This window comes from Prunus dulcis, chromosome 5, assembly GCF_902201215.1.
Source record: "Prunus dulcis chromosome 5, ALMONDv2, whole genome shotgun sequence".
Lineage (NCBI taxonomy): Eukaryota > Viridiplantae > Streptophyta > Magnoliopsida > Rosales > Rosaceae > Prunus > Prunus dulcis.
Window position 1 is genome coordinate 2,082,143 of NC_047654.1, and position 27,215 is coordinate 2,109,357.

General features: G+C 36.4%; 3 protein-coding genes across 8 annotated transcripts; 2 read left to right on the plus strand and 1 right to left on the minus strand.

Moving 5' to 3' along the window:
- The first annotated feature begins 3,674 nt into the window (after window positions 1–3,674).
- LOC117627531 lies at window positions 3,675–4,103 on the plus strand. Its single transcript, XM_034359653.1, has one exon. The coding sequence runs from the start codon at window positions 3,675–3,677 to the stop codon at window positions 4,101–4,103; it is 429 nt and encodes a 142-aa protein (XP_034215544.1).
- Window positions 4,104–6,746: 2,643 nt separating this feature from the next.
- Window positions 6,747–24,312, plus strand: LOC117627200 (protein ENHANCED DISEASE RESISTANCE 2). Of its 6 annotated transcripts, none has more exons than XM_034359150.1 (23): window positions 6,754–7,335; window positions 7,414–7,446; window positions 7,545–7,619; window positions 10,468–10,521; window positions 11,762–11,827; window positions 11,984–12,087; window positions 12,403–12,464; window positions 12,556–12,672; window positions 12,804–12,844; window positions 12,944–13,044; window positions 14,943–15,038; window positions 15,678–15,742; window positions 15,832–15,903; window positions 16,030–16,185; window positions 17,111–17,319; window positions 17,416–17,455; window positions 17,554–17,708; window positions 17,816–17,917; window positions 18,547–18,591; window positions 18,677–18,817; window positions 20,358–20,453; window positions 20,601–20,702; window positions 23,485–24,285. In XM_034359150.1, the coding sequence occupies exons 1-23, from the start codon at window positions 7,195–7,197 to the stop codon at window positions 23,590–23,592; spliced, it is 2,181 nt and encodes a 726-aa protein (XP_034215041.1). In that variant the 5' UTR covers window positions 6,754–7,194; the 3' UTR covers window positions 23,593–24,285. The 6 variants fall into 6 exon arrangements, with proteins under 6 accessions (XP_034215042.1, XP_034215041.1, XP_034215043.1 ...); XM_034359149.1 differs by having other exon boundaries at window positions 6,882–7,335; window positions 12,403–12,470; window positions 23,485–24,312; XM_034359151.1 differs by lacking the exon at window positions 7,414–7,446 and having other exon boundaries at window positions 6,747–7,335; window positions 12,403–12,470.
- An 842-nt stretch (window positions 24,313–25,154) lies between these two features.
- LOC117627792 lies at window positions 25,155–27,087 on the minus strand. Its single transcript, XM_034360033.1, has one exon. The coding sequence runs from the start codon at window positions 26,940–26,942 to the stop codon at window positions 25,293–25,295; it is 1,650 nt and encodes a 549-aa protein (XP_034215924.1). The 5' UTR covers window positions 26,943–27,087; the 3' UTR covers window positions 25,155–25,292.
- Between the last annotated feature and the right edge of the window lie 128 nt (window positions 27,088–27,215).

A 27,215-nucleotide genomic window follows, 5' to 3' on the forward strand; every position in this document is an offset into this window, starting at 1 on the left:
ATCTTAAAGAAAAAAAATAGACAACTCTGAAAGGTTTGATTAAAAAAAATCAACTCGTTTTACCTTGTGAGAGTTTTCACTGCTTGAAGAGACAAAAAAGGTACTTCTCTCTCCTCGTGAGAGTCTTCTTGTTAACAAATTGCTTTTGTTGAAGACTTCTTGCTAACTTGCCAAAGATTTTATACTAAAAAAACAGCAATAAATATCAAAGCCGTCATACATATAATTACTGGGATTTCAAAAAGAGAGAGTGCCATTTTAGTATAGATAATTGCATTTCTTTTCTGCCTACTAATGTCACATTTCTAACAGTGATTCTACACTCTTATACATGTTTTCCGACAACTACAAGGAAAAACAACAGCTCAAAGCAAGCAAAAGTATGTCAAATTCACAGACCCAAGGAACGTCAAATATTGAGTATACAATTTCCAAAGCCAACCAATACAGAAGAGTAGTAATGATCATTCATGCTTTTGTTCTCACAAACGGATTAGACTAAAGCCATTTCGGAAACCACATTCCAATTATCAACATGTAAATTCATAAATTCATAAAAAATAAAGCCATTCTTCCAATCAAACAATAAATGATTAAAAAACAGTTATATCCAGTTAGAGATTAAGAACACCAATGATTTCTGATATTAATTCTAACAAATCACTTAAAAATTTAATGGTCTTCAATCATATAAACCTAACTCAGCAAACAATTTGATTTTTACACATGTGCCTGCCTATGAACTTGAGTCATGAGCCAAGAGAAGAAGAATTTAGTGGCTTACTGAAGAGCATCAATTGCAACCTCAGAAACAACCCTTTGTGTGGCAACAACTACCAGCCCAATTCTGTGAATAGAGTAAAAAAATCAATGAATTTGAATGACAGTAGATCAGGGCGAAAATGAGAAAAAGAAAAGGAAAAAAAAAAAGCAAATTTGATATGCTTATTCTAACTATGTATAAACCATCTTCCAATCCCACAGTTTAACATCCATCTACATATATAGTACTCTGTTGGATAAAGTTCATAAGGCAAGTCTGTATTCATAATCATGTTTGTCTAAGAGCAATTACTTCAAAGGCCTAAACTAGCACTAACGAGATTGAAGGCAAGAAAGCAAAAAAGTAACTAACAAACATGTCGATTAATTTTTGTGAAATATATTAAATAATTTCGATATGACACCTTATCAAGCACATGGGCAAAAGGATGATAACTGGAGCTCTAATACACAACAAATTAAACATAAACTAGAAGCTTCCCAATACAAGTACACAGCAACAAAAGGATTTACAAACACATATCAAGGAGACATCCCAAATTACTTCGAATAATGCTCTTACCTTTGTCATATTTTTAAAGATCTTTTATGATATGACATTGAAGATGAGTGCTTTTTCGCATCCTACTTCCCACACCACCTTTATAATTTGATTGCAATGGAGCGTGAAATTGGTGATTTGTTCTTTGGAGAGCAATTACTAAAGTCAAACTCACACCTCCATAGTTTTGAAAGATATGACATGTAGCATGACAATGAAATTTGAGAAGTATTGGGGTGACCTTGATAAAGTGAACTAACTTTTTATGGTAACGCTTGTTCTTGATCCTCAGTACAAGTTGGGGAACTTGGAGTTTGTATTAAAGAAGAGGTTTGAAAACCTGCAAGATGCTACTAAGAAGAAGAATGAAGTGAAAGAGCTTTTAATGAAGCTTTATGAGAAGTATGTTATCCCACCACCTCATACTCAATGTACTAGTGCTAATGGTGATACTAGTTCTACTATTAGTACTACTATGTCAAGTTCTAGCTAAAAAGGAGGAGGAAAGAACCTTTAGGAAATGGAGAAAAGTTAGATAAAGGAATCTTAAGCAAGTAACACCGTGATATCAATAGTGGCTTCGGAATCATGATGCTTTAGTATGGGTGGTCGGGTGGTTAATTCATTGGGTGCTTCTTTAACTTCTAAGATTATGGAGGCCTTAATTTGTTCTCAAAATTGGTTAAGGTCCGATGACATCTCCACTATACAATATAAACTAACTATTCAAGAGATGAAGTTTTATGAATCTATTAAATCAGGTATTTATTTTTATTTTTATGTAATTTAATGATGTATACTATATATATATGTATATATATAGTTTGCATGTTTGCCTAATGTTTTAATGAGTTTATGTTTCTATTTGTTGATTTTACGAGTTTATTTGCACCTACCAACTCAAGTCCCGCTATTTTCTAGTGATTAATTAATATGTCAAGCTTCCATTGGTGGTGTAATGTTTTAATTTTTGGCTTATGTTTCGAACTTCTAATTTGGTTTGTAATTTAATTATCAATTTTTACGTTGGGTTGTAATTCTTAAGATTGTATATTGTGATTGTACGTTTGGATTGGATGACCATATTTTGTTTTGGAAGTTAAAATGCATATGCATGTATCATGTATGTTGTTTGCTTTGTTGGATTGTATTGAATGTGAAACATAGGATTCAATTAAAGTTTAGACCCAATTGAAATGTGAAATTAGAATGAAATAGATTGCATGGCATGTTGAAATTATTAAAGTTTAGGCCCAATTGTTATACAAATGTGAAACATGGTCTTGATACTAAAGTCCAACACAAACAAAGGGGCAAAAAAAGAAAAAGAAAAGCGATCCGAATCAGAAAACTGAAAAATCGCACTTGGAATAGCCAGTTCAGCTTAATTCGATTTTCCTCCTGTTTTTCCTAAAAATTAGACCGAATCAGACCAATTGAATAACACCAATTCTAATTTTGATATAAAATTCAAACTGAACCGAATCAAACCCCGCTCAAGTCTAGCTTTGAGAGCACTTCCACTTATTTGGCATGACAAAGGGCACGGGGAGGCAAGGGCAAATACTATTCATGTGAATAGTATAGCCCTTGCAAAAAGTAAGGTGTATTTCCACCCATTGCCATGGCAAATGGCAAATACTATTCACTTTTCGTTTTTTTTAAAATAATTTTTTTACCTAAACAATTTGGATAAGATTTTGGGTTTCTACGTGTCAATATTTATTATAAAATTCCTATTTCATAATTTGAATGAATTTTTCGGATAAGATTTTTGGTTGCCATGTGTCTATATTTATTTTTTTTTTAAAATCTCAAATTTCAAATAAGATTTTAGGATAAGATTCTTAGGTGCCACTTGTCGATATTATAAAATACAAATCTCAGATTTCAAATAAGATTTTAACCTTCTAAATCGCACCACATGTCATCTCTATCTTTTAAATTCTTCTATAAAAACAGAGGCTCAACTCATACCTCTAACACAAGATCTTCTCTGTCCTTTCATTTATCAGATTTTAGATTTCATACTCCACTCTCAATGTCACATTTGAGAAAATACTTGGAGAGGTAGGAGTGAGAAATTAAAGAAAAAAGGCGTAGACGAGCTGAAGAAAAAATGCTGTAGCAAGAAGAAGATGAACAAGTTGCCATGGCAGTGGGTTTGCTCGATCTACCAAGCCATGGCCGCCACCGTGGTTCACAAGTCGGCCGTTGCCTGAATGTGGACAGACATAGGCGTTCTCGGGGTAAGAATCTTTTGGAAGATTACTTTATCCCAATTTATGTGTACTCTAATGTTGATTTTCTAGGGCGATATAGAATGCAATCCTATTTGTTCAATGAAGTCATGCATGATGTGTATAATTACGATGCAGACTTTGTTCAGAAGTGTGTTGATGTTGGGATTTTAGGGCTTTTTCTAGAGCAAAAGCTTATAGCTATTATACGAATGCTGGCGTATGGTTCATATGCTGATCAGGTGGATAAGATTGCTAGGATGAAGAAGTCCACTACTTTAGAGAGCTTGGTCAGATTTTGTGATGCAATTGAAACTCTCTACACTAGGGACTACCTCCGTAAACCTACGCCTGGGGACCTCCAAAGGTTTCTACAGAAAGCCGAAGCTCGAGGTTTTCTAGGCATAATTGGAAGCATCGATTCTATGCACTGGCAATGGAAGAATTGCACAACTGCCTGGCAAGAAGATAATGGAAATAGAAAAGGGCAAAAAAGTATTATCTTCGAAGCCATTGCTGGATTTGATACATGGGTTTGACATGCCTTCTTCAGAGTTGCTAGAACTCAAATCGACTTGAATTTGCTGGGTCAATCCTCAGTATTCAATGATGTCTTGAGAGGTGAAGGCCCGATACCACCTATGAAATCAACAGTACCGTCTACTAGAATGGGTATTATCTAGCAGACGACATCTACCCAAGGTGGACCACATTTGTCAAATCAATTCGGTATCCCTGATCTGAGATGTAAAAATTATTTTTTGCCTATCAAGAGGGTTACAGAAAAGATGTTGAAAGGTGCTTTGGTATTCTCCAAGCTCGGTGAGCGATTATTAGGGGTGCTGCGTGTATGTTTGATGATGAGTTGTTGAGGAGCATTATGATGACTTGCATCATCCTCCATAATATGATTGTGAAGGATAAGTATGATTATGATGCTCTAGACGTGTTCAAATCGGATCCCATGAACACAGCCTTTACAAGAATTTATGAAAGGCCCATGGGCTCAAATGGACAACCACTGGAGTATGAATCGTTGGTTCGGGACGGTCGTTTCATGAACCGTATGATTGATTGATATATGGAGATGCAATCATCTTATATTCATGAACGACGTCAAGTTGACTTGATGAGCATTTATGGGCGATGAGAGGCAATGACGGTGAATGAAGTGAAGTGAAAATGCTTTTGTGTTGATGTTTTATGTTTTATTATGCTTTGGTTGTGGTTTTTATTTATTTATTTAAAATTATGCTTTGGTTGTGGTTATTTTTATTTTTTATAATTATGTTTTGTTTGATGTGTGCAATGTGTTGAATAAAAAGGTATTTGATTGAATGATTTCTTTATTCACTCAAATAAAAGCAATACAACTAATTAAGAATTACTACTACTTAAATAAAAGACAAGAATTACAACCACTTTAATACAAAACATTACAATACAATTAAATAAAGGACAAGCAAACTAACTTAATGGTTTTGATCATTTAATCAATCAGTGTTGCTAGGTCCATCGTCATAGAAAAGTCTTCTTCTCAAAACATCCATTCGTTCTAGCTTTTTTAATTGTTCTGTTTCAGGGGGCATATGGCTTGTATCCATGACCATGGTTTTCCGATCCTTCTTCTCAATGTCGTGTTTGCATATATACTTCATTGCTCTTGCATATTCTTCATTCATTGCCTTCTCGTCCGCATCTTTTTTCATGTCTAATTCAATTCTCATGGTGCCATTCCTTGCAATTTGCTGTAAAATTTTTGTAGTATCATTGCTGGAAGTACTCTCTCTCTTCGCCTTCGCCACCTTTCGACCAATAGGCCTCGGCTCCTTTTGGATTGGTGCATCTTGACTCATTGGGGAATTCAATGCCGTTGAATTATGGAGTGACGTCTTGTTCAACACAACAGTCGGACCCATGGAAATAATTCTAAATCTCAAACAATTTTTCACCGCCTCCCAACATTGGTCATGGTTGAAAGATTGTTGCCTTGCCCAATGTCACCGAACCACATTTGTGCTTACATAATCTATTTAAAAAAAATATTGAAAATGCAAGAAACATTAAAAAAAAAAATGGAAATGTAAGAAACATTAACAAAATATTGGAAATTCAAGAAACATTAAAGGAAAAAAAATTAGGACATTAAAATTAATAAAATGGAAATTACAAATAATTTACCTCATTGCCAAGATTTTCCTCGCTTCGATGGTTGTCCCTTGCTTTTGCCAATGCATCTCTCCATTTCCCCAACTCTTTATTCAAAATTTTCCACCTACTAGACAAGGCTATTTCTGTACGAGCCGAACCCGATCTTTCACAAAATTTGGCATGAATTTTTCTCCACATATGAGAGAATTTCATCTCATTGCCCGTGACTGGACAATGATCAACTTGGACCCAACACTCACATAACAAAACATCTTCCATGGTGCTCCACGGCCCTCTGGTTTCTATGGAAGATGCTATAAGATAATGAATAAAAATAAAATTTGAAAGTGAATAAAATGTTGTGTAGAAAGTGAATAATAGTAGAAAGAGAAGAAAATGTATGAGGATTTGGTGTTGTGAAGAATATTAGTAGGTATTTATAGAAAAAAATTCAAGAATTTTTTGGTAATTTTAAAATATTTTTTCTAATATTTTTTTTCATATTTTTAATGCAAAAAAAGGGGCAGCCATTGGATTGGAGGAGAAAACTGGATTGGGGAACCCAGAGGCCACCACCTGGCTTCTAATCGTTGGAGGAAAAACAGGGCTAACGCCAGCTTGGCATCAGCGCATTGAATTTAAATTTTTTTACTGTTGGCATTTCATGAGCCAATAATAAAAAAATTTAAACCCGTGCACCGACGTCAGCTCGCCCTTGAACTGGAGCACGGGCTCGTTCTGCCTTCTAGCCAGCCTTGTTTCATGGGACCCACAAGCTACTTGGACAGCTTTGGCTCGCTAGAAGAGCGTTTTGGGGCTTGGGCCCCCGCTGCCCTGGCACGGGCTGATGGATAGAACCGCTCTAAGTAAACCGAGGGGGCACAACACTCTTTCAAAATTTGCGAAAGCGTCCACGGCGCCAAGATACACCGAAACCTCTACCAGCCAATCAATTTATTCCACGTGGCGTACTTTCTCGATGACACACCTTTTCTTACTTACGTGGGATCTGCCACTTTTGGCAGTCAGAATCGCACCCTCAATTCACTGTCGTGGGATCATCGCTATCTCCCTCGCTGACATCCCAAACTTGTAACGTCGTCGTTTTGCATCGTCGTCCCTGATCCCGGCATTTCACCCACTTCTGAATAACACCGCCACCTCTTTCTCTCTCGTTCTCTCTCTCTCTAGCTTTTGGATTCATATAAACGTGGAATTTGACATTCTAGATCTCAAGGAATTCCAATTCCACTTCCAATTCATGCCAATGGTGAATTTCGATTGCTAGGTCTTGACTGATTCGCTGATTATCTGGTTCTGGTTTGAGCCAGGAGCCAAACCATGAGTGATCAGATTACATAGGCTCAGAGTGGTCTCGCTGGAACCGAAGGTTGCGATCGGAGCTTCCGAGTCGGTGAGGATTTCGGTTTCAGAAGTAGATTTTCCAAGCCTGACTCTGGTAGCATTTGAATTGAAACGATGTCGACCAAGGTCGTGTACGAAGGGTGGATGGTACGATATGGGCGGAGGAAGCTCGGCCGGTCCTTTATTCACATGCGGTATTTTGTGCTTGAGTCTCGGCTTCTCGCCTACTACAAGAGGAAGCCTCAAGATAATCAGGTAAGTCTCTTTCACTTTTTAATTTTTTTTTGTCATATTTAATTTATGCACTGAATGTTTAGGTGAGTGAACTTTCAGCTGAAGTTGGTAGTATATGGAGAGAAAAAAGAGGTGGTTTGATTTCCTTTTTAGTAATTCTTTTGTTATATATAAATTCAAACCATTTCTTTTCTGCAAGACTGTAAATGTGTTTCTGTGTGCTTGATTAGGTTCCGATCAAGACACTTTTAATTGATGGAAACTGTAGAGTGGAGGATCGAGGCTTGAAGACTCACCATGGGCATGTGAGTTGATCAATATATTTGTTTATATCTGTGTATATTAGTATATATAATAACATCATGTATATGTATGAGGAATTTCTCTTTTGCTAGAGTCTTACATTAGCCCATATATATGTAGATGCATATAAGAAATTTACGCATTTGATACTTTATGTCAGTTAGTTTAAAACCGACTATGCCATTTACTTAGAAGTTCTAACCCTTGCTTGTTTTAATTGTTGAATATTTTCTCTTGCTAAAAAGTCTTACATTAGCCAATATATATGTAGATGCATATAAAGAATATTTGCACGCTTGATACTTGATGTCAGTTAGTTTAATACCGAATATGCCATTTATTTAGAAGTTCTAAGTCTTGCTTGTTTCAATAGTTGAATTTTTGACTTGGAAGTGTGGTTCGTTGGCATAGTTTTTGAACTTCATGTACTATTCTAACATGTATATACTCATGGTGTTCTTTTTATGAAGAATATATAGATATATCTGAGTTTCAATTGCTGGACTTCCCAAAGACATGGGAACCATTGGTTCTGTTGAGTACATGATGAAATTAACACAAACAATACTAGGGGCATGGGCATCGCCCTTTCTGTTACATTTGTTGTATCTTAGGGGAAATGGAGTATATGTAATGCATACACTGGATAATATTATCTTCTGTTGTTCTTGGAATATGGCTTATGACTAAATCACTAGTAGCTCACTAGGTTCCTTAGCCTCCAATCATTTGAGATGGATTTGAAGAAGGGTAAAAGGGTCCATCAGTTAACCAATTCAAATAATATTTGCAAGTATAGGTTTTAGAAGATTTGTGTTTCCAAGCCCTTCTACCAAACCTGAAGGGATACAAGAGTAAATTTTTGATAAAAGATAATTGGCTGGAAAGCCCCACAATTTCAATGTCATTTAAGTTTCTTCAAAAGTTAAAATTTAAGTGAATGAGAGTGACAAATTGGAAATTGACACAGTATAAGTAGGTGGGAAAACAATAAGCACAAATGAAATTCCCCAACCCTATTATATCCCCAAAATCTAATTCTTTCCCTATCCCCTACGGAAAGATGAATATTTTGAGATAATCAATTCCCTGCGAAAAGTTTTCCCAAAGGCTTATAAGCAAGCCTCTCAACACCATATTGGAATCCCGCCTGCTAGCATCAAGATCACATCTACTTTGAATAATAGCGTGCCAAATGACTTCCCTCTCTTAAAGAACTCTCCACTACCCCATCCGTAACAGAGCCACCCTCCTCTTAATCAATTTATTATTGCGAAAGTTGTGGTTCTAGTAATTGAAGACAAGTTTTGGGCATATCAACGTGATTTGCAAGCATGACCCATTGTGGCATGTTCAGGTTAAAGCGGAAGTCATGTAAGGAGTCAAGAAGTCCAAAAAGGATAGATTAGAATCCCAAAAGGTGATTTATTAATCTGGCACATCCTTTGTAAAGAGGGGGAGAAAAGTGTGAATCATGTGTTTCTTCACTGTCCTTACTTCTAACATTTATAGTGGAAGCTGCTTAAGTAAGCCAATATGTGCTGGGTCATTCGAAAGTGGTGCTTTGAGTTGTTGAGTATTCAGTTCAAGGCCTTCTGGAATGGGAGGAAAGCCAAAACCTTGGGTGGTTGTTTGGTGTTTGCATCTTTTGGGTTATTTTGGAGCATACTAGGAGAACTTTCGAGGATTACAAAGCTGTGGTGGAAGATCTTTGGGATTGAGTTAGATTTGGTCTGCATTGTGGTTGTCGGTTTCTGAAGATTTTTGGGCGATTCCATATTCAAGTTTTTTTGTTGGATCTGCGAGCTGTGGTGGAGTGATGTTTTGCTTGTTGAGGTTCAGTTTGTTTTTTTCATGATGGCTTGTAATACGTTGTTAGATTAGAGTGTTTGGTCATATTGTTTCTTATTTCAAGTTGGCTGCGGATGCCTCATCCCCAGTTTGCCCTTAGCTTTTTAGTTAATAAAGTCTGTTTTTTTTTTTTTTTTTTTTTGAAGTCTGCATCCAGTAGCTCAGGCTAAAAGCTTCTCACTGATGATGCTTGCTTCCTTTTGCAATACTAATTTGTGATCTTCAGGTCTTAGCCTTTAAAAATGAGAGAGAGAACAGTCAAAATGTGCTGTAGTATAACTGAATGTTTTATTTTTATTAATTAAAGAAACATGTTTAATGCTATCATTCTTCAACAATGTTCTGAATTTTTTGCAATTTTAAGAAATTCTGGTATGTTTTTTGTTGCTTAAGTGGTGAGTTCTTAAATCTTATTTTGTAAGGGTGGAAGTGCTGCCTATATGCTAGGTTTTTTGTGGTTTTTAATACAACCAATATTTCATTGTCAAATCATGTGGTCTTAGGTGATGGTTGCTAAATACTTTGTATTGTTTTTTTATCCTGTTGGATGATCTTGTATAAAGTGGTGTTGTAATTGATTATACAGTGTTCTCTGAGTGCTATGTATAATCATACTCCTTTAAAGAGCATGCCAGCAAAGTACAGTGTTCTCTGAGCCATGCATATGAGTTTGGGGCAGTTGGGTGAACATGCCTATGCCGATCCTTAGATTGTTTTCACTAAAAAAATAAACGAAAAAAAAAAAGAAATGATCGTTTTTGAAATTTTCTGATTCTTTGGAAAGCTGAACCTTCTATGTAAATCTGTTTTGGAAAACTAGCGGGTTCATGTTTCCCTCGAAGAAACTTAGTTAGCTATAATTGATCGTTGGCTTTGCCACATGCTGATCTCTGCTTCTGATACATCTACTTTTTTTTATTTACATTCTGCCCTGATAGTCTTATAGTGCTTTCCATATTCTTCCCAAAGCTGTTTCTGAAAGAGATTATTTTGATGCAGATGGTATATGTTCTGTCTGTTTACAACAAGAAAGAGAAATACATTCGAATTACGGTGAGGGCCTTTTTCCTTAACTCTTTCAAAATTAAATGAAGATACTACTTTTGATGTTCTTTTGATCTTCTATGCACATGTATGTGTAGTTTGAAAAATTACCGGAGTTGGTATATTGTACATTTATAAACTTCATTTTCTTTTTACTCATGCCCATTTACAATTGATTTCATTGAGCACATCGAGTTTTATAAGCTGGTTCTACTGTACATATATTTTCATTTTCTTTTGTCAACTTAACTTGCATTTTCAAGGGGTTACAATTAAAATCATCTCTTTTCCCTTTCTGTTATTATTGCTGACGAATATAGCTATGGAAAAGAGGTAAAATATGATTCCAATGAGTTGTTAGTCCCGTGGTGTTGGGACTAGTTGGGCCCCCCTTGGGGTCGGGGTTTGACACTCATCAAGGTACCTATCAAGCAATTTGCTTGTGTTTTCTGCCCCAAAAGATTGTAGGGTTCGGTGGTGGGCAGAGAGGAAGGGAAAACAAAGGAAGGATGGTTCTTATGCATTCATAGGGTGTTCTTTATAATAGGGTGGGGGAGGGTGCATCTCTTGTGTCCACCTTTTGATTTGATTTGATTTTTAACTTTCCCTTTCAAAGTTGGATGGAAAGGAAAGTGGTCTAATGAAGAATATTGTATTACCTAAAAACACTCTATTTAGTTTAGTCTGTTTTTTATTTTATTTATTAGGGTTTGATTGTGAAGTAAAATATACACAATCCTTTTCTTTCCATGCGCTTTAGTTATCTATCTAATCAAAGAGGAGTGGTTACACACCTATCCTTTTCTCCTTAAATATTCAACGAAGAGGAGAGATAACACCTTTTCTTCCCTTTCCTCTTCCCTTGAGATAAAACCTATTCTCATATCCTTTCCTTCCTAAACTTGTAATCATAGTGCAGGATCCTTCCTAGCTGCTTATCTATAAATTATGTTATCATGAACGTTATCAATGGGCCCAATAAAAAATTCTGTAGCAAGTCTTAAAACGGGAGAGAGTTTTATTTTACTGGGAATAGCATAATGCAAAGAGTAGCTAGAGCACTTTCTGTGCTTTATTTCATTGACAACATATTGATTTAGTTTTTTTATAAGAGTAGCTGTTGGGCAGGATTTCTGAACTCCTACATTCACATATACACACAGCGTTTTGATCTTCTGAGTGCTGGAAGTTATACTGCTTGAATTTTTGTGGGGAATACTTATTCATTTGGGTAATGTTCCTGCTCCAGATGGCAGCATTTAACATTCAGGAGGCACTAATATGGAAGGAAAAAATTGAATACGTCATTGATCAGGTAGTTATTTTTGTACCAGCTCCTGTTTGTTCGACAAGGTCTTTCCTCCCACTCTACCCCCCATATCTAATTCATTTAAACTAGAGATAGGCTATGCTTTCCTGCATCTTATGGGCTAATGGATACAGGAATAATTGCATCTTGATCTGTGTGCAGCATCAAGGTTCACAAGTTGCAAATGGTAACAAATATATTTCTTTCGAATACAAATCTGGAATGGATAATGGGAGGACTGCTTCCTCATCCGACCATGAAAGCCAGTGAGTAATATAACTTATAGAATATGACCACAGCAATGTTTTTAATTTTCTGGATGCAAATATGGTATTTTATTGTGCGACTACGTGTGCAGTTGATTAATGATGTATTGTATTTTAACTGTGGTCTTTTTATTCTTGGATTACTTCTTCAAAGTGTTCCTATTGTTCACTTGTGGGTTGCAGTTCCATCATTAATTTATGTCTCAGCATATACTTTTGGAAATTGATATGCTTGTGCTTGTCATCTATGTGCCCCAGTTGTGGATGCAACTTGTGTAGTCTTAATTTATTTTATGTTTCATAATTTTTTTGCAGGTTTAGTGCCCAGGAAGATGAAGATGATGCCCATCCAAATTTGTCGCGGAGAACAACAATTGGAAATGGTCTAAACTGATTTCTTTCCGCCATTGAGTTCGAGATAGATTGGTGTCATCTCTTTCTGAATCTCACTGTCTTTGTTAAGTGCAGGTCCTCCAGAATCAATATTTGACTGGACGAGAGAATTAGATTCAGATCTGTCAAACCAGAGTAATAACAACCAAGCATTTTCAAGAAAGCACTGGCGTCTCCTCCAATGCCAAAATGGTAAGCACTGCCATGTCGTAGAGCTTTTATTATTATGCTAGAAATGAAATTTGGGAACATAAACTACAACTATTTGGTAATGGTATTCATGGTGCATTAATGATTATTATTTTCTGTTCTGGTCTTGGCAGGCCTGCGCATTTTTGAAGAGCTTCTTGAAGTAGATTACCTTGTATGGAATTCTTTATTTGTTTACTCCATGTATGTTATGCTATTTCTATATATCAGCTTGTTTTAGGTTGCAACCACAATTATAATTCGGTATATGCAGCCAAGGAGCTGTAGTAGGGCCATGAAGGCTGTTGGAGTGGTGGAGGCTACTTGTGAAGAAATTTTTGAGCTTGTGATGAGCATGGATGGAACACGGTTTGAGTAGGTGTTTTCCTTCTACAATGTTTATTTTTATTTTTATAGAGTTGCTCTAATAGCTTGTTTTTTTGAAAAAAAAAAAAAAAAAAACAGAAACAATAAGAACAGAAGTATAAAACGGCTCTGATGCAGGGCAGCGGCTATAAGCTGCAGTCCAGTGACCCAAACATACCCAAAATACAGATAATAGAAGCATAAAGCAATAGAATTGAAGTTGGAATGAAGATAATTGAGTTCTAGGGCAAAATCCCAACGAAACTCTATAGACTAATGTCTGAAATTATTTTCATCAACAAAAACTCCATACCAAGAGTCTCTAACTAGCCTCTTTATACTAGAATACAGAAAACCTAATTGACATAGGAAAGTAAAAACCTAAACAGGAAATTAAACCAAATCCTAGTAAGAATAGGAAAACAAAAGAAGTAACTAATAATTTAAAGTAAATAGAACCCTAGCCTAATTGACTGACGGGCCTAAGTAATCTTAGAGAGCTTTGTAGACGCTTCTGCATCAGGCTCTTGACTTTGTATGCTAACCATGCTTTGGTTTGGTTATCTAATTTAAACTTGATTGGCCTGAACTAATGGTATCAGATTGAAAGAAAGAGTAAATATTGGTGTATTATATTGGGTTATTTTTTGAAAGAGGTTAATCATACCCAAAAAAAAAAAAGGATTTTGCTGTTTCCCTATTGTAGCAAAATTCTACGATTTGCCATATAATGAGCCCCCTTTTAAAGTTGTAATTTGTTTTAAGAGTACCATTTTTATTCATTATGGATCTTCATTGGTCCAAAAATTCCCAAATGGTCTTGGTTAAAGTTAGACAATTCAACCAGAAACCCTTTGGCAATGAATGGAGAGGCCCGAGCCAAGGCTTATAATTCCTGATGTGGGAGTTTATATTGTGAACACACCGCTTCACGTGTGAACCGTATTGAGCTAAATATGTGCATCAATTATATAGAAAATCAATACATCACTTCTAATAGTATTCTCCAGAAATAAACTTTGAATCATGGGGACAAGAATTAAGGACCAAAATCGAGGTAAATCGTCTATGTTACCAGCACTGTGCTCAAGCTGGAGAGTAGATATTAACTATTCCCAGCTTTCTCCAAAATAGTAATGATGTTGGCTAACTGATAGGATTGGAGCCCTTTAATTTTGTATTAGTGAAGAATGAGTTATTCTTGTCCGTTTATCGCCCATAGGAAAAGCAAACTGAGTGCCAAGATGAGATCTGAAACAACATAAGAGACGAGAACTGAGATTTCAGATGAGAAGATTCAAGGTGAACATATATCATAAAATCCTGATCAGAGCTGCTCTCTTTGCTTCTTTATAAAAAAAAATAGAACTACAACACCTGAGCATCTGAAAGATCCATAAAGGCAAAAAAATACCTGAGACTGATAGTGAGTGGCGGGCTGGTTGCTGAGAGCTGTGATGACGTCATTGTTTGTGCTACTGTGCTGCACTGGGTTGATGAATCAGAAAAACAGGGAAGTGGCATCAAGCAGTAGGTTGATGGTGGTTAAACTCTTGTTTGCAACACTATGTTTAAAGTCATTGTTTTAGAGAGAAAGCATGACAAGCAAATGGCCTGAGTGAGTTGTGGGTTTAGTGGTTGTAAGGTTCAGGTTTTTTGTTCTTTTTTATTTTTTGGTGGCAAAAGAGGGCTTTGTGGTGGCTGTTTTTGGGTCTCAGGAGTACGCTGCTCTGGTACCACACTAAAGTTAGAGCATCTAACCTAAAACCAATTGGCAATGAGTGAAAATGCGTATAATATTTTATGTATGTAATTATGTCATTCGTTGTTCGCTGTTCATTTTTCTTTTTCTTTTCTTTTGTGTTTCTAGTTTAGAAAGCATGAGCAGTCATATTTTTCCATTGCAGGTGGGATTGCAGTTTCCAGTATGGTAGCTTAGTTGAGGAGGTTGATGGACATACAGCAGTACTTTATCATAGGCTTCAGCTAGACTGGTTCCCAATGTAATCTCTAACTTCTATTCCCTATTACTTCCGTCACCATGTTCATGGTTGCAGTTTCATATTCTGTCAAGTAATATGTAGTAGCAGACAATATTTACTACAGTCTATGAGTAGATTGTTTCTTACAGGCTCCTCCTGATTTTTTTTTTTCTGGATGGGTGTGTTGGCAAAATTTAGGGTCTGCTTGGTTCGTGGTTGGCTATTAAGTTTCAAAATCTAAGTTACAATCTGAAAATTCTTATTGTGTTCAAAATTTTATCTTATTTGTTAAAATATGAAAACTTGTTTGGTATTAATTTTGAAACCGGTTTTCAGAATTTAAAACAACTTTTCCATTTAAAATAACTTCTCTTATTTTGAATTTTGTTGTTGCATTATATGAAAAGGGTCCATTTTGATTCTTGTTTTTACAAACTATTCTACCAAAAACAAGTTTTGTTTTAAAAAATGGAAAGCAGTTTTTAAATTCTTTACCAAAAGGGAGCTTAATTTTGTGAATTATGACTTATGTTTCATGTTTTATTATGAATCTCTTTATTTCTTCTGATCAACTTTGAGAAATGTTATGACATAGAGGATGCAAGGTGCTTGACTAATGTGCTAATTAGCAGTGGTTCTCAAGAATTCTTTATATTACAGGTTTGTGTGGCCTCGTGACCTTTGCTATGTGCGCTATTGGCGTCGAAATGATGATGGAAGCTATGGTAATTTGCTCTCTTTCTTCCCTTGCTTGAAATTCTGGTTAATTGGTGTATATAAGTTTTAAATTGTTGTTTCAATTGTTGTTTTGCAGTTGTGTTATTTCGTTCTAGGGAGCATGAGAACTGTGGTCCACAGCCAGGATATGTGCGGGCACATATTGAGAGTGAGTTCTGTACCTTCTTTTGAGGTCTTATATCATTCAAGGGATGAGAACTATTTGGGATCTTTGTTCTTATTGTTTAATTTTTGTAGTTAGCCATCTCAGCAACATGTATATTGATTTTTCCAGGCGGGGGTTTCAACATTTCCCCTCTAAAACCTCGAAATGGGAGACCCAGAACTCAGGTGCAGCATCTGATGCAGATTGATCTGAAAGGATGGGGTGTGGGTTATGCCCCATCCTTTCAACAGCATTGTCTCCTTCAGGTGTTAAATAGTGTTGCTGGTAAGTTCGTTGTTTACTTGTTATAACTTCTTTGGAGTTATGTTTGTGTGTTTTATTTTATTTTTTTAAAATCGTTAATAATACACAAAGTTTCGAGTGTTGTAGTTTGGTATCACTTTCCTCATTGATTTCCATGCCCTGTCTAACTAGATACCCTTTGTCTATATCCCCATTCTGCTTTCATCTGAGACATGTTTTCTTTTATTATGCTATATTGGGAGTTAAATGAACTTTTGGACAACACATATTAAAGAAATGGTTTGACATGAATATGATATGAAACTCATTGTTCAATAGATCTATGAAATTTGAAATTTTCCTCGACTAGTCTACAGGTAGCAGTGGTTGAAAATATAAACTTGGTAGATAGTTTGGTCAGTTCGAGTTGTGATTCTCCTCACTATGCTTGGTGCAATATTGTACTTATTTTTATTTGGGGCAGTATTTGGTGTGTGTGTATTTATGATTGTTTGTTCTCCTTAATTATATTTTGATCGTGCTTTGAGACTATGAATTTCTGTTAGCACAGAAAATGGCTATACTTGGTGCAATATTGTACTTTTATTCTTTTATGGCAGTATTTGGTGTGTATTTGTATTTACGATTGTTTTGTTTCTCCTTATTATATTTTATTGTGTTTTGATGCTCTATGGATTTCTGTTAGTACTTTTAAACTGCCCAATATTCTTCATCAAAGGACAATAGAAATCTTTCATTTAAAAAAAGAAAAAGAAAAAAGAACAATAGAAATCTTCCTGCTTAAACTGCTTGGATGCCGAAAAAACAAATCATAAAAGGGTTGTAATGAGTAGGAATTCTGTTTTTCTTAAAGCTTGTTTCAATCTGAGTTGACAGTCCAGCAGAAAGTCATCTCTTTCTTGTATAATTGAATCTTTGTATTTTTTTATATATTTTTTTATGACAGGACTACGTGAGTGGTTTTCCCAAACAGATGAAAGGAATGCTCCTCCAAGAATCCCTGTGATGGTCAATATGTCCTCAGCTTCTGTTTCTTCACGAAAGGGGCAAAAGTTGCATGATTCTTCTATTAATTCTGCAAACAGAAATTCTGTGATGATGGATGACTACTCGGACGAGGATGAAGAATTTCAAATTGCTGAGGCTGAACAAGAGGTTTGATCCAAACTGGTGCTCTTATGCTTTCCTCTTTTTGAATTCAGGTTATTTTTTTATTAGAGTTACTATGATTTTCTTTATTACATTTTTCAGGCATACCAAAATGGCCTTGAGAACGATATGAAGAAGACAGGTAGGCAATTACTATTTCTGTTTCATTCTATTGGTCTAAGATCCTTCTTTGTGGATTTGAGTGTAACACCTTATCACAATGTTTCTCATGACATGCAGCTGTAGAAGAAGAACCGGCCGATCAAATGGATTTATCCTGCTTCTCTGGTAATCTACGGCATGATGACCATGATAAGGCTCGTGATTGCTGGAAAGTTTCTGATGGGAGCAATTTCAGAGTTCGTAGCAAGCATTTTTGTTATGATAAGACCAAGGTTCTTTTATTTTTCCCCAATCGTATGTAGTTTGTGATTTTTGGGAAGCAACATTTATTGATTAATGACGGTTAGAATTTCCCTTATACTGTTGTTGGTATCTGAAGATTCCTGCAGGGAAGCATCTAATGGATCTCGTTGCTGTTGATTGGTTCAAAGACACAAAAAGAATGGACCATGTTGCTCGGCGTCAAGGATGTGCAGCACAAGTATGTATTAGAAGCTCTGTTCCTTCTTAGATTGATTTGACAACATGTTTTAACTGATGTTGCATTTTGGTGTAAAAACAATGAAATTTTAATGAGGTCTTCAATTGGGTTGTTTTTTGTCTTGTATTGCCACCTGATGAGTTACCGACCTTGTTAATCTATTTTTTAATGATAGAAGCTCAAATTTTGTTCGACTAGAAAGAGTTTAAGTAGGATGAGCAAGAAGCCGATCCAAAACTCAAAAGTCAGTCCATTTGGGCCCTTATTTTGGCTTCATTATTGGCCTTCTCTTTAGGATGGCCCCAGTTTCGTTCTATGGTATTTAGATTGGAAGGCAGCTCTGAGTTGATGGTTAGAGTTTATTTATTGGGGTTTGTTGTTTAGGTGTATTGTCTCCTCCACTTTGAAATTTCTATGCAATGATTATTGTAAATAGGAGTATTCATTTCTATAAATAAAAAAACTCAAATGACAATCAAATCAAAGCTCGACCCTACTCATGAAGATTGCCCATCAATCTGTTATATATACAAATATGTGTATATGATTGTTTGATTACATATTATCTTGTTGTTAAGTCCTCTATAGGTTGTCAATAGCATCTAAGCCTTGTTTGTGAATTTGTGTAGGTTGCTTCAGAGAAAGGGCTTTTCTCTATCATCTTTAATCTGCAAGTAAGTAGCTTTATTTTATTTGGTTCAAAATTTTACACCTGATTTACAGGGAGACAGCAAGTGACGAAATGCTGTACTCTAACAGGTGCCGGGGTCAACACATTACAGTATGGTATTTTATTTTGTAACTAAAGAATTAGTACCTGGATCCCTCTTGCAACGGTTTGTTGATGGCGACGATGAATTTCGTACTAGTAGACTGAAGCTTATTCCATCTGTTCCAAAGGTATTAATCTCTGTTTCTTTATATATGAAAAAAAGAATATGCACCAGTCAAATTCAGGGCGATTGCAGCCATTCTTCATTCTTGGCTCATGAATTTTATATGAATATGAATTATAATGTTGATAACTTTTAGAAGATTCAATTTCTTTAGAATGTGGTCGTGTACAATTTCAATAATGATTGTATGTGGGCTTGTATTTTCCTTTCCACTCTAAAATAGAAAGATAAATCAATGTGTTTGTATTCTTGTTTTGTTCACTGTCATTAATCTTGATTTTTTTTTTTTTCAATTCAAATGTTGGAAAAAAATAATTATCTTGATGGATTTGTATGAAGGTTGCAAAACATGTCAGTTCATAATTTCAGGATTATATGGGCATAGAAATGGGAGCTAATTTGGATGACATATTTGTACCATATCATTAGTGAGCCACTTTGAAAATCATTCTTATCTTTGTTATTTTATTTTGGAAAATAAAAGTATATGGAAACAAAAATTCTAGGGGCACACCCCTGGGTAAGAAAGGAAGGCCAACACAGCACCAAGGACAGGTCACCTTGTTTTGGGGGGGCGGAAACAGCATGCACAATCATAACAAAGCTTACAACACAATCAAGAAAGGGGAGTAAAACCACAAGAAAGAGCTCTCAACCACTCCCCTAAAGATTTGGCTATTCCATAAAGTTGTGGCAAAAAATAACTTCTTAAGGATAGCAAAAAGATGCTTCCCTTCCTACATCCACTTCCTTACGCTGAGCCACCTTGTTACTATCATTGTTCCAACAATTGAGTGGTCAAAGGTCCTGCACTGCACAGAGTCTTAGGTCTTAGGTCTTCAATAAGTCAACCATAATATCAACTAGAGTAGAGGGGCAATCCAAGCTACCTCCATTAAAAGTTAGGTCAATAGAGTCAAGAAGCTTCTCAGAAGCATCCATCTGCCCTGCATATCCCAGCATAGGATATCTTCATATCCTCTTGTGAGATTAAGTGTGGCTGTCAGCCTGTCAGCAAAGAGATGGTGTCCCACAGCTCTAGAAATGTAGCTTAAACCACCTCTTCAAAGCGAATGAGGAATATTGCAGAATTTGACTCCTGTCATAATCTTATAGTCAGTGTCCTTAGTCCATCTATATTAACTGATATTTTCCTTGATAGCAATATTTCCACCGACATTCATAAATCTGGACTACTAATCTTTCTAGCGACACTGATATGTTCATCTTTGGTTTGTATTAGGATACTCAATATGTCAATGATAATGTCAACTTCGGGTGACTTATGGATTGAACCCTTGGAATACACTTTCAGCTAATAAAATCTTAGCTGCAGGTTTACTGATAAATATGTACTTTTTTTTCTCCTTATCCTTAATACGGTGTTGTTCTTTTCGTGTTCCCTACCACAATTTTTTCTTTTGTTTTGATGTAAATTCTGATATATAATTTTTTGTTCCCGTTCTCTTATCTCTGTTTATACCATAGGACGAGGTTATTTTGTGGGATGTATGTTATTAAATATTATTTATGGAACCATGCAGGGTTCGTGGATTGTCCGCCAGAGTGTTGGGAGCACCCCTTGTTTGTTGGGAAAAGCTGTTGATTGCAACTATATCCGTGGCCCTAAGTATTTAGAAGTAATATATTCTGGCCAGAGATTATCAGAATTTTTAAAATAACTTGTTAGCTCTTGTGCTCGGCAAGGTTCTTCGATTATAATTTCTTACCCAGAGGTGCTTGGTTGACGCCATTATTATGTTTTAAGTTGGTTCATATGTTTGCAGATTGATGTGGATATTGGTTCGTCTACTGTTGCTAATGGGGTTTTGGGGCTGGTAATTGGTGTAATTACCACATTGGTGGTTGACATGGCTTTCCTTGTACAGGTATGTTTCTCTTAATATAATGTTATCATCTGAGTTTTTATTGGCCATGGAATACTGTACCGTGTACCATCGTCATATTCAGCAATACATTTGAACTAGTGAATAAGTGATGGGTTGAATAAAAAACAAGTTTTGAGTTTATGGGGCCAAAATAATCTAAAACCCACTCAGGTAGTCAACGGGACATGTAAACTTCTTTCCTGTAGTGTTTTGACCTGATCATAGTTACTGTTATATATTTTAAAGTTAATTTACATGATCTAGAGATAATAAATTTTGGTATCGTATATTATTAAATACTATATCAAGGTCAAATTTAATTCAGTAGGTTGGTAGATTTGGTTTAGATATGGTTTCGCATTAGGCTTTCCTATCATGCCCTGAAGCAGCCAACAGAGTCATCTCCACCTGCTATATGTGATGAAACTGTTCTCTAGTTTCAATTTTCAAAAGCTTGTAATACCCATGAAGCTAGAAGCCAACTAGTCAGTCTCTGAACAATCTTTGGTTCTATAAGAGTTTGGTATCAAAGAAAGTCCTATGAATGTGTCTTTCCTGGTACCGTTGTATGCAATTAATTCTGGGATTGTTTATTCCATCCCTAGTCCATAAATATTAGAATATAGTTCTCTCTTATTTCTGAATGGATTTGGTCCCTCGCTCAACGATTTGTTTGCCTATTTGTATTAGCCCAGTGTAAATCTTTTGAGTGTAGCTAAATCTTTGCTCTCATCTTTTAGAGTATGAAATATAGTTGTTATTGCATTTTCTGAGAATCTAACATAACTTTCATTCTTTGCATTTTTCTTTACTTGAATTTTTTACTTTCAGGAAACATTTTTTTATTATCTGTCAAGCAAACTGATGATGGAAATTAAGTTTTGTGGGAAAAAAAATGAATTAATGCATGTGTCTCCAATATCCTTATGCAATATAATTAAATTTTTCATACCATCCTTGTACAATGTTTCTCACAGATGCATTATCTGTAGTATAGGTTTTTTTTTGATGTCTTGGTCTTACGTATACGTTATCCTCAGCTTTGCCTACAGATTCTATATTAATTATCGTTCTTGTTTGATAGATATTGACGAATGCTACCAAAAGTATAATATTGATGTAAAACAAACAATTAAAATGAAAATGATTGTATTATGAATTTTGAGAAATGTAGCAGTAATTGATTTTCATACTTTGCCAATTATAATCAAAATGTTATAATTGGCGCATTTTTATATAAAAGAGAATCTATTGTCAACCCAGGAAAGACAGATAGAAAAATCATCAAATGAGAGACCTAATCTAAAAGAAAGAAAGTCATCAGTCTTTTATCCAATACAAGAAAAATAAAATGTTCTATATGTAATTTCACACTCAAAAGCTTGCATTTAACAGAAGCCAAATAACATTTATAGTCCCTGTAGTTTCTCTGATTTTCCACTTTAATTCCTGTAGTTTTAAATTTGGCAATTAAGGGTACGTAGTTAAAGTTGCCATCAACTCCGATCTGTAAACTCTATGAAATGGGTGGATGGAAAGATAACGTTCTCAGCACCTACACACGCTTTCCATAAGACCCACCCTTTTCACATGCTAAGAGTGTATCCATCATATCATCTTTCCATCCTCCCATTTGACTGATTGAGTGGATTGAAGTTGATTGTAGTTTAAGTAACATGCATGCACTTAATTTCCAAAATTGAGACTACATGGATTGAAGTTGATTACAAGTATATATGCCCTGAATTTCCAAAATTGAGATGACATGGACTGAAGTGGAAACTCGGGGAATCTCAGGGACCATAAATGTCTTTTTTCCTTAATAGAACCTACCTCTGTTAGATTTGGATTAATAGGATCACCTAACAGAACCTACCTCTGTCGCAAAAGACAGGAGTTATGGGAAAAAGTTAGATTATGGTCTTCACTATGGGCATCGACTTCTGCAGACTTTAGAGATTTATCCTTATGGATTATTTGGTTAGGAAAGCAGCCGTTCACTAGTTTTCCATGGTTTTGTTTTGCTAGAAGTTTAGGGGTTTGTTTTGTATAGCTGCTTTAGCTCTGTTTAGGTTTCTTTTTGTGGCCATCTTGGCCACCACTTTATTTTATTGTTATATGCTATAAACTTTTGTTTCTAAAAAAAAGGAGTCAGAAATTTTAATTAAGGCTCAGATGTTCCAGTAAAAAATTCCTATCAAGTTCTTGTTTGGTTTTCCTAGAACATAATGATCCACATTTTTGTGTAACTTTGGCTTGGTCGCTCTGTATCTTGTATCGCCTTTCGTAAGGTGTCATTGCTAAGAAGGAACGCTTAACAGAGACCAGCAGTTTCTTAACTAGTCTTTTTCGTTTTTCTAAGTTTTTTTTAAAATCCTCACAGGCAATTTCCGTACAACCTCAGTTAATTTGTTTCGAATGAAATTGATATCAATAGGATGCTCTTAGTTTGTCACTTTCATTTTGTACAGAATGCTCACTTATTCTATTTTGTCAAGCACTATTCAAGAGCTTTAAGGCTTTTATGTCTTGAAGATTCTTATAGATAAGATGTCATGAATATTTAAGTAGAATAATAGTGGTGGCTTAAGTTATTTAGTATTTCTGATTGCTAATATTCTATCTTGGTTGATATAAAAAGTTTGATTGACTAATGAACAGATGTCACAGGCGTGAAGATAGTAAGTTTCTTGGTATTTCGTTGCTTGATTTAATGCATGTGAGCAATCGTTGGCAAATGTTATGTTACATTGTATATTGACTAGGAAATGGTTACCTACAGGCAAACACTACAGATGAATTGCCAGAGCGGCTAATTGGTGCCGTCCGTGTTTCTCATATAGATCTCAAATCTGCCATAGTACCAAAGCTGGAACCGGATCCATCATGACGGACAGACAATTAACCCTTACTGATTTCATACAAAATCATTGGTTCAGATATGCATGCCTCCGGGTTTCATTGCCATATTCCATTTCAGGAATGAAGATCGTCTGTTTCAAGTGCAATTTTTGCATAAAATAGTGACAGACTGTTATGATAACTAGGTAAATTGTTTTCTGTAACTCTTTTTTCGAAGTAAATTCTTTTTTCTCTTTCGAGCCTCTCAAGACTGTTGCATACTTGAGGTGTTTCTGAGTGATCTTCATTGGTAAAGAAATGGCTATGTCCATTCCTGAGGGCCCTAGATTGGGGTTTGCGGGATACCCATCTTAGTACGTATTCGTGGGACATTTTACCAAATGGGAACCGCATAGGGCTGTTAGTTCGTTATAAAGTCCCTTTTGGAACTGTTTTGTGCTCTAGCATATAATGTATTAAGGCAGACTCTCTCGGCCCTTGTATGTTCCGAGGCACAAACCAGTTCTTGACATGGCTACTTATCCAGAGAGTTCTGGCTACAGGTTAGTTGCAGTAAATACTTATAGCACAGCAGCTGACCCTGGTCATTGAGTTTGAGGTACATTACCCGCAAAATTCAATAAGAGAACTCTATTCCCTAGCCAACAGGAGATGTTTCATTTGTTTAATTCGTTTATTGTATTCTTCGGATTGCCAAAAAAACAGTTTTCCTTTAATTAGAGATGCCAATTGAGTTGTTCGAGTTGTACTGTTTCTGTTCGTTATTACAATAGTATCACTTATCAATTCTCTTGAATTCTGTGGGTTTCTTTAAAAAGAAAAAAGGAAAAAAAGCATTAGTATGACTTGCCATTCGGGTTAGTTTTATAAACCTGATCTGTTTATTAATTGTCTTGTTTATGTTGTTTCGTAGTAAATTATAAACCTTGATTAGAAGCCTCTTATTCCTAAATTAAGATCATTATTCTTAAGTTTACTTGATCTAAATACTAGCACATCTAATGGGAGGGAACCATTTCTACTTGCAGGAATTTATAAATGATAAGACCAAAAGATGAAAGAAAATAACACTACCAAACCGTAAAATCAGCTTGCCACAAATTGGCAGTTAGGTTACTTAAGTCACAAGTTATAATTTATTCAGTAATGCTGATAACCATTTCTTTGCAATGCCAAGAATATTAATATCTTCAAGCACAAGGATCCTTTTGGTACTCTTTGCATGGGAAACTGGAGTGGAATTATGTAAAAATAATTATGTTCATTTTTAATTTTGAATTACAGAAAAAGGTTTTACATATTAATTTTAAAGAGTGGGAATCTGGTGGAGGATGTTAAAAGTCTTTAATCCACCATGTTGCCTTTGTCCAATAATTTTTTATTATTGTATGATGAAAAGAAACTTCAATTAGATTTCTTGATTTCTTACCCATCAATTGGATTCCTTTATTTCTGCGTTATAGGCGTATTGAAAGACAAGACTTTGGTTCCTCGAAAATAAAAATAAAAATACGAGACTTCTTCTTTAATAAAAGAGGAAACTAATAAATGATAAAAAATCATTTAAATAAAATAAAGGGAAATTACTCATTAATCACATAAAAACGATGGTATTGATGTGAAATAAGGTAAATTTTGGTTAGATACGTATGCCCTGATACATTGATACATTGAGAAACAAGTCTTAAAAGCAACTAATAAAACACAACACATGAAAATTCAGTAAGCTTAAGCTGCTTTTTGAGCAACAAAATCCCTAAAAGCATCTAAAGCAGCAACCGAACTTGTTGGAAAGCCATGCTCAAACTTGGCACTAAGTCTAACAGCTCGTTGTTTCATGTCTTCATCATCCATCAGCATCTCAATTCCCTTCACTATATCATCCTTCTTGATTTTCTCTGAAATTTCATCAGAAATCCGATACCCCACTTTCAGAAAACTCACCACCAATTTGGCATCATGGTGTTGGTCGCCCCTGATTGGCCACGCCAAAAATGGGACCCCACGCCCAATTGCTTCCACAGTTGAATTCCATCCACAGTGTGATAAAAATCCTCCTGTTGATGGGTGGCTCAGTATCAACAGCTGTGGTGCCCATCCATGTATTATCAAACCCCTTTTACCCACCCGTTCTGCCAATCCATGAGGGAAATATCCTTCTTCAGCTTTTGAACCGGCATGGGGCGGACCCGGCGGTCTCCCTGAACCGGATTGGACCACCCATATGAATGGCCGGTTTGATGCTTCTAATGCCTCTGCCAGTATTGAGAACTCCTCCACAGTAGGACCAACCTCGCTTCCGAATGACACATATAGTACTGATCCTTTTGACTTTGAATCTAACCACTCAATCACCTCGTCCTCGCTGATGTTGGATCTTCGATTACTGGTTCGGAGTTTGCCGTCGCGGAGAACTGAACCGTCTGATTTCCAGTATTGTTCAGGCAAAAGCGGGCCCACTCCCCAAACCGGTTTCCCAATTTGTTTGGCTAGGTATTCTATAAATGGGCGCTCCAAATCATCACACGTGTTGATCATCAAGGCAATAGAGCGGTCTGCTTCATCTACCCAAGGAGGTCGACCTCCTGGTTTGGGTGGGCCCCTTCTTTGCTGCCCAGGTCCACCAAAAGGTGGATCAGGTGGGGGAAAATCTGCACCTGGGCCTAACGGTGGAGGCAGGCCATGTGGAGGAAAATTTCCACCCAAGCTTAGTGGTGGGCCATCGCTATGCCCACTAAGAGGTGGACCAGGTGGAGGAAAACCTGCACCTGCCCCTGGTGGTGGACTGCCGCCATGAATGGGTGGCGGAGGCTCCCGAGAATGTTGTTTCAGATCAGATAGCGTGAGGGCCATTTCTTCGGGTAGCCCGGGGAGCAAACGGGTCTCCCCGGATTTGATATCCAAGGGTTGGGCCTTCCACATGGCATACTCCATGGCAGCAGAGCAGGCACCGGAGGTGAAGAAGGCCACAGTTGGAATTCCAAATTTCTTAAAAATCTCGGCATTCCAGCCCACCATGACGTCAAGGACAGCACAAATGGGTGTTGCAGAATCCGGATTATCGGATCGGGTCGAGAGCAGCTTTTCAAGGCCAACGCCCATCTGATTATGGTGATCATGGTGGGGGCGGGGCGGGCCAGAGCTGGGCTGAGGCAGCGGAGATGAACCAGACGACGATGGTGGTGGGATTTCATCTGGGATTTCAGCGATTTGGACAAGTGGGAATTGGCGGAGAGATGAAGGGACAGAGGAGGAGAGGTTGGAGGAAATGACGAAAACGGCTTTGAAGTTTCTGGAGGCTAGTTGCTTGCAGAGCTCCATTAATGGGAACAGATGACCCTGCCCAAAAAATGGAACGATCCATATCTCATTTGCCATCTTCAATTTGGTTGTGTTTTGGATTTGGATATGGTTCTGGGTTTTTATAGAAGAATGGAGAAGAAGAAAGCTTAGCTACGAAGGAATTGATGTTCAAAAGAGAGCTCTGATGACACGGGCTGTCTGCTTGGTAGGAGTGGGATTTTGAAGTTTTTAATGAAAAAGGAGGGTTTTGACTGTTAGGTTCGTTGAAACAGTTGAAGGGGAAACTTCCAACATGCAGGAGATCTCTTTGAAACGAGGACACTTGGCAACGGTGATATTATTTTATTA